General features: G+C 44.5%; 1 protein-coding gene across 1 annotated transcript in view; it reads right to left on the minus strand.

Annotated features, from left to right (window-relative positions):
• LOC126334825 (uncharacterized) overlaps positions 1–12,228 on the minus strand; it is an 83,161-nt gene that overhangs the window by 12,616 nt on the left and 58,317 nt on the right. The window contains exon 3 of the mRNA XM_049997484.1: positions 6,132–6,722. Within this exon, the coding sequence (XP_049853441.1) occupies positions 6,132–6,722 (591 nt within the window). The remainder of the gene's footprint in view (positions 1–6,131; positions 6,723–12,228) is intronic.

Raw genomic sequence — 12,228 nt, forward strand, 5'->3', positions numbered from 1 at the left:
TCACAACGCTGACAACAATACCAACCGCAATAAGAACAGATTAATGAGACTGAACAACAAAAAACATCTTCTAACACTGCAAGGAAATGAAAGCTTTCATGACCGGATGAGATAGCTGCTGGTAAACCTTTCGGGATGTAAAGTCGCGGTCCAAGACACTCTTCTGCTCCTGACGTTTCGTCCACGTCTGCCCCTGACATCCTCAGAGACGCTTCACCACTGACCGGTCGGACGTCCGAGAGCCACATAAATACTGTAGGAAAAGGGGTGCGGTCAAAGTAACACGTGATGAGCGGAGACAATCCTTGTCAAAGATAAAACTTTACTATTAATTGTCGTCTTATCAAAAAATAAAAACTGTCTAGCGATTCTGCAGAGCTACTGTCCATATGTCGCTAAGTTTTATTGTCTCCTCTTTCCTATTAAAAATATCCTGATTCTTATAAATTTCAGTGGTTTCTCTACATAGTCGTGGATAATAAGTTGACGTAGATGAAATTTCTGTTTCAGAGAACTTCACTTCGTGGTTTCCTGACTGAAGAGCATACTCTGCTACAGCTGATTTCTCTATCTTTCCTAGTCGGCAAAGACTAGCCGTGTATTTACGGTCCTCTTGGTAGTTCCAATATAAAATTTACCACACGTACACGGAATAGCTTTGTTGAAGAGTGAAGCTATGTGTCCTAGACTGTATGGTGCACCCAAAATTCATAAAACAGATTTTCCTTTGAGACCGATAGTTAATGCCATCAATGCTCCTAGGAGTGAAATAGTAAGATATCTGGCAACTAGTTTAAAACCATGTACTGGAAAAACTGACTCATATATAAAAGACTCGCGTCATTTTATTGAGAAACCTGAAGAGTTAATTCTGGATCATGAAAATATTATTGTAATTTAGACGTAGTGCCCTTATTCGCTATGATTCCAGGTAACGAAGTTGATTTGACTACTCTTTTTAGACATTGCCTTACTTCGAGTCAGTTCCAGTGGGACAGTGAATTTTATGAGCTGCTTTATGCTGTAGCAATGGGTAACCCATTAGGTCTTGCGATCGCTGATTTCTTTGTGGAGAAATTCGAACAGTCGGCTCTGGGTAAAGCAAATAATAAACCATCACGCTGGTACCGATTTGTAGATGACACAATTATGGTTTGGTCCCATGGCAGAAAGGCTTTTGTCGAATTCTTTGATCATAAATAAAATCAATCAAAAAATACAGTTCACCATGGAAACAAAAAATGATAACAGAATATCTTTCTTGAATGTTTTAGTAATGAGACTGTCCGATGGAAGTTTGGAACATTAAGTTATTTGGGATGTAACACATGCGGACAGATATTTACACAAAAACTCCAATCACCATCCACAACAAGAGAGGTGTCATTAAAAGTCTTGTCGATAGAGCCGAACGGATATGCACGTCGAAACACCTGGACGCTGAAATAAAACATCTAAAGCAGGATTTCGAGAAAAATGGTTACTGAGGGAAAAGAGAATCTTGGGACCAAGCAACAGACAAGACGACAATAGATAGTTAAGTTTTATCTCTGACCAGGATTATCTTTGCTCATCAAGTGTTATTTTAACCACGCCCCGTTTCCTATAGTATTTATGTCGCTTTCGGACGTCCGACCTGACAATCGGAAAGACTCAGTGGAGAAGCGTCTCTGAGGACGTCCAGCGCAAACGCGGAACAGAAGAGTTTCTTGGACCGTGACTTTACATCCCGAAAGGTTTACCAGCAACTAGTGCAACGAAACTTCAAAATTCAGCTGGCAGTCACAGAAAAGAAAGACAGAATAAAAAAACCAAACGAACCACAGCAACCAAACTTTATTTAAATTATTAAAACATATAGTAGCTACATGCCCAGTCACCAGAAAAGTTGTATCATAAAAGACTGCCACGGCAGTGACATGGTATGTTTAGAGTGATATATTGTGGACATTATGGGAGCACAATATGATGTAATTAATCTGTTTACATCAATTGAAATACTCTACGTGAAGCACGGGATTGCATATACATCTTAGTTTGTAGCATCTCATGCATCGAATGTTGGCTGAGGATCATGCCTGAAGGCCTTTGGGACGACTTGAACTCTGCCGGGGCATTTTCAGCGAGATGTCTGAATGTCTATGGAGGAATAGCAACCACACTCAAAGAAAATTTGTAGCGTGTGTCGTCACTCCTGTTCTAAAACTTAGTATGCTCTGATTCACTGTTGAGACCCAGTGTCACGTTTGTGTCTGTCTGGGTCATGGAAAGCAGAAAGTTGAATCTTGAATCATCTGATCTTCAGAAAAAAATTCTGTATGTAAACGAAGCAAAGCTGAATCTCATGCTGAAGTGTTCTTTTGTCTGTGCAGCAGATGTGTTTTCCTCTACAGGCTATGTGCTTCCGTTTTCCCTTTAGTTTTCTGCTTATTTTTATCACTAACTACGTCGTTGTGGTTATTTTTGGTTTGGGATGGACACGCTTCTGTTTACGCACAAGCACTGGTTTCTTTGTTTTGTTTATAGAGAGTTAGTAATATAGAGAGTTAGTACTCGAAACTGTATTTGCTCTGTTTTGGCTATTTCCTGTGGCACATGGAGTGTCAAATTGGCCTTTGCCTGCTGTAGTTCAAGAGCTGCCTCTACATTGGTCGGTGCGATGTCCTGCGCTGCTAACGTGACTGTTTCTGCTGATTATGTTTAAGGTGTCGAGTGAGTATTCATACTGCATTGCAGTGGTACTTTGTACTGTATCAAAATACATACTTAGAAATTACTGCCTATTAGATGTACCAAAGCTAAGAGGTTAAGTGTCAGTATTTAACCGAGAAACTCACTTCCTGACCTCAAAAAGATGGTGTCCCTGACTTCAATCGATGGCTGTGCTCGACATAAGAAGTGAAATATCTACCTTCTCTAACCTCCTTGGGCAGTACAGTGTGCATGAATTATATCTGTGGCTTCTCAGTCGATCCGCGCTGGGATGTCGATGTATCCACTCTGAACGGCACTGTCGCGGCGTCTTTGTAAGTTTATTACAGAGAGCGTCGGATTCCATGTGCAGCTCAGAATAATACATCGACATCCCAGTATTCAGTCTCTGGCGTCTCTACAGCTCTGGCCGCAAATGCAGTGACGCGATCCGCTGAGTTTAAAACGGTGGAGCGAGCGCTGCAGCGTCAGTCTTTGGGCAGCGTTATTAGAAGAAGAAACTCAACTTACGCGACTTCACACCCGAATTTCTGACTTCTTATTAGTCAGCTGATCAAAAGGAATGGTAGCTTCCTAAACTTACTTGTGTATGAAGTGGTGCATAACTTTTCTATCATTTGTGAGCATTGTCTCTAACACATCTCGAGTTTCAGAGCACAGACTACACTAAAATCATAAAGTTAAAATTAGAGCAATTTGAAATTTTTACCTACAATCGTCTTCTATGCACAGCATCTCTGAATGGAGTCGAGAAGACATAACAAAATGATCAGCTTACATGAAGATGTACACTGAAGCGCCAAAGAAACTGCTATAGACATGCGTATTGAAGCACAGAGAAATGTAAACGGGCAGAATATGGCCCTGCGGTCGGCAACGTCTACATAAGACAACAAGTGTCTGGTGCAGTTGTTAGGTCGGCTACTACTGCTAAAATGGCAGGTTATTAAGATTTAAATGAGTTTGAGCGGTGTGTTCTGGTCGGCGCATGAGCTATGGGACACAGAATCTCCGAGGTAGCAATGAAGTGGAGATTTTCCCCTACAACCATTTCACGAGTGTACCTTGAATATCAGGAATCCTGTAAAATGTCAAATCCCCGACACCGCTGCGGCCGGAAGAAGATCCTGCAAGAACGGCACAACAACGACAGAAGAGAATCGTTCAACGTGACAGAAGTGCAACCCTTCCGAAAATTGCTGCAGATTTCAATGCTGGGCCATCAACAATTATCAGTGTGTGAACCGTTCAACGAAACATCATCGATATGGACTTTCGAAAATGAAGGCCATTCGTATACCCTTGATGACTGCACGACATGAAGCTTTACGCCTCGCGTGGGCCCATCAACACCGACAATGGACTGCTGATGACTGGAAACATGTCGCCTGGTCGAACGACCCTCGTTTCAAATTGTATCGAGTGGATGGACGTGTACGAGTATGGAGACAACCTCATGCTTTCATGGACCCTGCATGTCAGCACGGGAATGTTCAAGCTGGTGGAGGCTCTGTAATGGTGTGCGGCGTGTGCCATTGGAGTGATATGGGACCTCTGATACGTCTAGATACGACTCTGACAGGCGACACGTACGTGAGCATCCTGTCTGATCACCTGCATCCGTTCATGTCCATAGTGTACTCCGACGGACTTGGGCAGGACAATGCGACACCCTACACGTCCAGAATTGCTGCAGAGTGACTCCAGGAACACACTTCTGAGTTTTAAACACTTCCTCTGGCCACCAAACTTCCTACACATGAACAGTATTGAGCTTATCTGAGATGCCTTGGAAAGTGCTGTTCAGAAGAGACCTACATCTACATCTACATTTATACTCCGCAAGCCACCCAACGGTGTGTGGCGGAGGGCACTTAACGTGCCACTGTCATTACCTGCTATTCATGTTCCAGTCGCGTATGGTTCGCGGGAAGAACGACTGCCGGAAAGCCTCCGTGCGCGCTCGAATCTCTCTAATTTTACATTCGTGACCTCCTCGGGAGGTATAAGTAGGGGGAAGCAATATATTCGATACCTCATCCAGAAACGCACCCTCTCGAAACTTGTACAGCAAACTACACCGCGATGCAGATCGCCTCTCTTGCAGAGTCTGCCACTTGAGTTTGCTAAACATCTCTGTAGCGCTATCACGCTTACCAAATAACCCTGTGACGAAACGCGCCGCTCTTCTTTAGATCTTCTCTATCTCCTCTGTCAACCCGACCTGGTACGGATCACACACTGAGGAGCAATACTCAAATATAGGTCGAACGAGTGTTTTGTAAGATACCTCCTTTGTTGAAGGACTACATTTTCTAAGGACTCTCTCAATGAATCTCAACCTGGCACCCGCCTTACCAACAATTAATTTTATGTGATCATTCCACTTCAAATCGTTCCGTACACTTACTCCCAGATATTAAACAGAAGTAACTGCTACCAGTCTTTGTTCCTCTATCATATAATCATACAATAAAGCACCCTTATTTCTATGTATTCGCAATACATTAGATTTGTCTATGCTAAGGGTCAGTTGCCACTCCCTGCACCAAGTGCCGACCCGCTGCAGATCTTCCTGCATTTCACTGCAATTTTCTAATGCTGCAACTTCTCTGTATGCTACAGAATCATCCGCGAAAAGCCACATGGAACTTCCGACACTATCTACTAGGTCATTTATATATATTGTGAAAAGCAGTGGTCCCGTAACACTCCCCAGTGGTACGCCAGAGGTTAATTTAACGTCTGTAGGCGTCTCTCCATTGAGAACAACATGCTGCGTTCTGTTTGCTAAAAACTCTTCAATTCAGCCACACGGGTGGTCTGATACTCTGTAGGGTCTTACTTTGTTTATCAGGCGACAGTGCGGAACTGCATCGAACGCCTTCCGGAAGTCAAAGAAAATGGCATCTACCTGGGAGCCTGTATCTAATATTTTCTGGATCTCATGAACAAATAAAGCGAGTTGGGTCCCCCACTATCGCTGTTTCCGGAATCCATGTTGATTCCTACAGAGTAGATTCTGGGTTTCCAGAAATGACATGATACGCGAGCAAAAAACATGTTCTAAAATTCTACAACAGATCGACCTTCACTCCATCGTACTCTTTCGGATTTATGGACAGCCCTGCAGGATCCATGGTGTCAGTTCCCTCCAGAACTATTGCAGACATCTGTCATGTCCATCTCACATCGAGTTGCGGGGACCCTAAACGATATTAGGCAGGTGTACCAGTTTCTTTGGCTCTTGAGTGTAAATTCCATATGAAACATACCTATGTCACATGAGTTATTGTTAAATGCAGTAAGGAAAATTGCTTTTATATCTGGTAATTTAACATCTGCATAGGTGAAGAACATATAAAGTAGGCAAGAAGACACATAGAACAAACATGTTACTGAATAGTCAACACACATACCTGAAAATCTACTAACCGTACATCAGCAGCCTCCCCTGCTGAGTACTTGAACATCATGTTGTTCTTCCAGCAGTCACCATGAACGAGCACCTTAAGCTTAGTATCTTGCACTTTTTTCTTCAACGCCTCGGCCATCAAAGGCAACAATTTATCTGCGAGTCCCGCAAACTTGTCCGCGTAGTGCTCATAGCCGGGAACCCTTTTCACGAAATCGGCGACAGCAGAAAAATTACATTGCATCATTGGCCGCAATACAATCTGCATGTCGTCGCTAGAAAAGAAATCTATATCGAGTTGAGCGCCGTAGTCGGGGCGCTTGCTGAGCACGTGGGCCGTGCCGGCGTGGAGGCGCGCGTAGGCTCGCATCGCTATCTCGCAGTGCTGGTAGTCGAGAAGTCGACCATCGTCCGCCAGTCGATAGCCGGCCGCCACCAGGTCGTCGAGCACGAGGAAACCCCTGGGTTTGGCTCCGTGGTGCAGACACGTGGCCGCCAGCGGCCGGAAAGACGCGCCCTCCACCCGTCGCAGAGCCTCGTGCGCTGTGGGTATCACCTCCGCCAGCACCAGCGCCTCCAACTTGAATATATCCCACTGTGCAAAAGATAGAGTAGGCCTTACCTAATGTTTTTCTACACTTAGTCTGGACAGTACGAGGTGTCATACGCAAAGCATATTGAATTTGAGAAGAGTCTGCAAAGTACTGTAGTAATTACATTATAGCTACCTCCTAGGCTATGATAAGGTTTCACAGGGGCCGATAACACTGACTGACTGTGGAGATCCTGCTCAGCGCTACGTACTCATTTTTTAAATCTATTATTTTACAGGCCGTATAGTATAAGTGTTCTTTCATTTTTTTATTTTAGTTCCAGTTTTTCACTTGTGTGTTGTGCAATATACAAGTAAAATTAATTGTGGCGTACGTGTCAGGTAGAATTATCCCTTCAACAAAGGTGATTTGTTCATGTGAAACCTGCTGACAAACAAGCCAGTATGCAACGCTGCGACTAGCCAGAAGAGAGAGCGAGGGGGAACTCACATGTTGGCTGCTGGCTGTCGCCTACAGCCAAGAGTATTTCTGGCGCCGACTTTCAGCTGTCAATGATGTGAAATCTCTCATGTTCTCTTTCTTTGTCGTACTTTGGTTGGTTGGTTGTTTTGGGGAAGGAGACCAGGCAGCGAGGTCATCTGTCTCATCGGATTAGGGAAGGACAGGGAAGGAAGTAGCGATTTAGGGAAATCACGGAAAACCTAAATCAGGATGGCCGGACGCGGGATTGAACCGTCGTCCTCCGGAATGCGAGTCCAGTGTCTAACTGTCGTACTTTGTTCCAATACTAAAAGTAACATTTCTTCATCACCATGTTGACTGGCTAATGGCCTCACAGGTTGACCTGGGTGCACTGAAATGTATTCCATGAAAAGAATATTCTGAGTTGAATTTTAATTAACTCTTTTGCTCAGGCAATTCCCTTCAGATACTCACATCCTTGGCTATCCTGGCCAGAAGTCACATAGCTCTTATACTTCATTTCACTCCCTTGTAAGATATGAAGGTATTATAATAACATTTTATTTCACCGGTTTAAGCACTAACAGAGCCTACATATCTTCAGTTTTGAGCTTTTACGTGAGCAACATATTGAACATTAATCAAAGCACTAAAACTAATTGCCAAAGTTGATTTCTCGTTAGCTCCACTGACATAACAAAGGAAACCACGATAGGAAACTGACATAACAAAGGAAACCACTGTTTATGAATAATAAGACACTCAGTCACAAAAGTAAAATAAAATTTTGGTTTCAGCAACTGCTTTGGTCTGTGTATACATTGGAATTGACCAACTACCCAGGGTCTTTTACTCTTCTTTGCACTAAGTGGGAAAAGAAAGATATTCACTGTTACAGATTTTTACTATCGCAAGCGCATTGCTTTACTGGTGCTAAAATAGCTGCCATGTCTGTTTTCCCGCCCCACCTACACTACTGGCCATTAAAATTGCTACACCAAGAAGAAATGCAGATGATAAACTGATATTCATTGGACAAATATATTATACTAGAACTGACATTTTCACGCAATTTGGGTGAAGATCATGAGAAATCAGTACCCAGAACAACCACCTCTGGACGTAATAACGGCCTTGATACGCCTGGCCATTGAGTCAAACAGAACTTGGATGGCGTGAGTAGTGACTGGCGTATTGTTACGAGTCAGTTGCTCGGCCACCATTGACCAGACGTTTTGAATTGGTGAGAGATCTGGAGAATGTGCTGGCCATGGCAGCAGTCGAACATTTTCTGTATCCAGAAAGCCCCGTTCAGGACCTGCAACATGTGGTCGTGCATTATCCTGCTGAAATGTAGGGTGTCGCAGGGATCAAATAAAGAGTAGAGCCACGGGTCGTAACACATCTGAAATGTAACGTCCACTATTCAAAGTGCTGTCCATGCGAACAAGAAGTGACGGAGACGTGTAACTATACCATCACGTAGGGTGATACGTCAGTATGGCGATGACGAATACACGCTTCCAATGTGCGTTCACCGCGATGTCGCCAAACACGGATGCGACGATCATGATGCTGTAAACAGAACCTGGATTCATCCGAAAAAATGACGTTTTGCCATTCGTGCACCCAGGTTCGTCGTTGAGTACACCATCGCAGGCGCTCCTGTCTGTGATGCAGCGTCAAGGGTAACCGCAGCCATGGTCTCCGAGCTGATTGTCCATGCTATTGCAAACATCGTCGAACTGTTATTGTCTTGCAAACGTCCCCATCTGTTGACTCAAGGATCGAGACGTGGCTGCACGATCCGTTACAGCCACGCGGATAAGATGCCTGTCATCTCGACTGCTAGTGATACGAGGCCTTTGGGATCCAGCACGGCGTTCCATATTACCCTCCTGATCCCACCGATTCCATATTCTGCTAACAGTCATTGGATCTCGACCAACGCGAGCAGCAATGTCGTGATACGATAAACCGCAATCGCGATAGGCTACAATCCGACATTTATCAAAGTCGGAAACGTGATGGGACGCATTTCTCCTCCTTACACGAGGCATCAGAACAACGTTTAACCAGGCTACGCCTGTCAACTGCTGCTTGTGTATGAGAAATCGGTTGGAAACTTTCCTCATGTCAGCACGTTTTAGGTGTCGCCACCGGCGGCAACCTTGTGTGAATGCTCTGAAAAGCTAATCATTTGCATATCACAGCATCTTCTTCCTGTCTGTTAAATTTAGCGTTTGTAGCACGTCATCTTCGTGGTGCAGGAATTTTAATGGCAAGTAGAGTAGCTATCAGTATGGGCCGCCTCTCGCGTTTTTGGCCATAGCTTTTCGTTGTTGTATCACTGAGGCGTGAAGTCATGCATTCAAAGGTTGTTGTAACAGGCTTTCCGTCGTGTTGTCATGGGCAGTATATACTGCTTCAGGTTTTTACTATCGCCAGAATTACTGGTAACAAGAATTGACAGTTACCCGCAGTTGCAGGTCCTGACTTGCTCAAATTGTAGTGATATTAATTATTACCGAGTTTTGGAAATTTCTGGTTGTCGATCTGTTTTCTTAAGCGTTGCGAGAGAATATCAGAGTTATACACTGTTTAGCATTCTTCTATGTAACTGAAGTGCTTCAAGTTTTTGGTCCAGTTGTTTGATCGTTGTTACTCATTCTCATGAAATTGTTTTGATCGTTTTACGAGGTTTCCAGAGTGAGATGCCGTTCCAATTGGGATTTTGATGTTTGACATACGAGGGTTGCTCAGAAAGTAAAGCACCGCATTTTTTCTTCAACAATTCTTGATTGAACATGATGAGAATTACACACACGAAAGAATAGTGTTTTATCTACACAGCCTATTTTTCCACGCAATATCCATCCCGTTCCATGGCCTTCTTCCAGCGCGAAACAAGGGCGTGTATGCCCTGTGGATATCAATTCTTTTTCTCATGAAGGAGCCAGTGCTTTACTACGTGAATCATCTCCTCGTCGTCCTCAAAATGTCTTCCAAGACTGGCATCCTTTAATGGCCCAAACAAGTGGAAGTCCGAGGGGACCAGGTCAGAGCTGTGGGGTGGATGGGGTAACACTGTCCAACCCTGTTTTGCGATTTGTTGAGCAGTTCTCAGACTTGTCTGCGGCCGAGCGTTATTGTGTTGCAGCAAAACATCTCGTGGGTTGCTGTGGCGCCGAAGTCGGCAGAAGCGCTTCTTGAGTTTTGTTAATGTGGTGACATATGCTTCTGGATTAATGGTACCGGCTCTTGGCATCAAATCAATGAGAACCACACCTTCGCAATGCCAGAACACAGTGATCATGACCTTACCGGCGGATGCAGTTGCTTTGAATTTTTTCTCTTGTAAGGAGTGGGGATGGCGCCATTCAATCGACTGTCGTTTTGTTTCGCGCTCATAATGGTGAACCCAGCTTTCATCACCTATCACAATCCGCGACAAGAAGGCCACCCCCCCCCCCCCCCCCCCCCCCCCGCCCCGGCTTCAAAACGTTGCAGCAAATCAAGACAAATGTTCTTACTGTACGGTTTGTGATCCACCGTTAGACTCCGCAGGACCCATCTTGCACACACTTTTGAATATCCAAGAGGCTGCATAATAGAATCCACACTTCCTTTGCTAATTGACAGATGCCGCGCCAACTGCTGAGTCGCAATGCGTCTGTTCAGGCGAACAACATCAGATCGCTGCAACATGTCAGGTGTGACAGCCGTGGATGGTCTCCCCGCTGCAAATCGTGGAGCTCCGCCGAACTGTCTTCTGATGACCTCACCCTCCGTGCCCAGCGACTAACTGTACTTCTGTCGACAGCAGATGCACCATAAACTTTGCACATGCGTTTGTCAATATACCCCGCAGTTTCTTTCTCTCCAGTGAGAAATTCAATTACGGCACGTTGCTTGTAACGTACATCACCTACAGACGCCATTTTGGAACTATCTTGCAGCCACGCTATCTGTCGGAAGGGGCGGAAACTTGGCGCGCTCATTCAGGAGACGTCAAATAATGTATACGTAACGTTTCGCATTCGTCCTCGACTGAGAAAAAAATGCAGTGCTTTCTGGACAACCCTCGTACATGCGACACTTTTAGAAGCTTACCTCAAGGAAGTTTAATCTCAGTGATTAGTACTGTCATCAGGTGTTCCCTGAGACAGTCTCAGGGAACACCTGATGAAGACGCCGAGTTACGACGTCGAAATATCGTGTTGCGAAGACGCGGAACACCGGCAGTAAATCCGATTTTACAAGATGTCCACAAATCGCCGGGAAAGTCTTAGAAATTACATTGAGATCTGAGTTGCGGAAAGCAATTTGAAATCTTGTATTCGATTTCCGTAATTGCGGTTTCAGCATTTGCGTAGAGCATTCGGTCACGTGCAACGAAATCTTCACGGTTTTAGATCCTACGTAGTAAGCGCCTGGAAGTGTACGTGGTTTAGAATTGTTTCTCTCCACTGTCACAATGATTGGTAATTTATTTTGAAACACGAACGTACATTCTAGCCCCGGACGTGTTCTCTTAGCTCCAGATCAGAGTTTGTTTTCTACGGCAGGCACCGACAAGCTGTTGTCAGTGTGGACTTGAAGTGAGCTTGTTTGGAGTATGTGTTCGTGGCATTTTGTGTATCGCGTGTTCGCGAGTTTGTTCTAGCTCCTTTGTGAGAGATTGCAGTGTATAGTGTGATCAGTGATATGCACATGAAAGATAAGTTTGTCTGTCTGGTGTCTTGTATTAGCTGATGTGTTTTGAGATCCTTGTGGCATCTCATTCTGAATCTCAGTGGAATGATATCAGTAATAAATTTATTGGCGGAGAAAAAGTTTAGCATGTCATCTGAGAGGAACGACCAGACAGCCTCGCGTATTTACTGCGTGGAATCTTGAACAACTAAATTGAGACTTTTTGGTAGTACTGGTCGTCAGGGGGTTAGGAAATTTGTGGTAAGGTCTTATGGGACCGAATTGCTGAGGCCATCGGTCCCTAAGCGCACATACTACTTAATCTAACTCAAACCAACTTACGCTAAGGACAAGATACACACTCATGCCCTGGGAAAGACTCGAACTTCC

This window comes from Schistocerca gregaria, chromosome 2, assembly GCF_023897955.1.
Source record: "Schistocerca gregaria isolate iqSchGreg1 chromosome 2, iqSchGreg1.2, whole genome shotgun sequence".
NCBI lineage: Eukaryota > Metazoa > Arthropoda > Insecta > Orthoptera > Acrididae > Schistocerca > Schistocerca gregaria.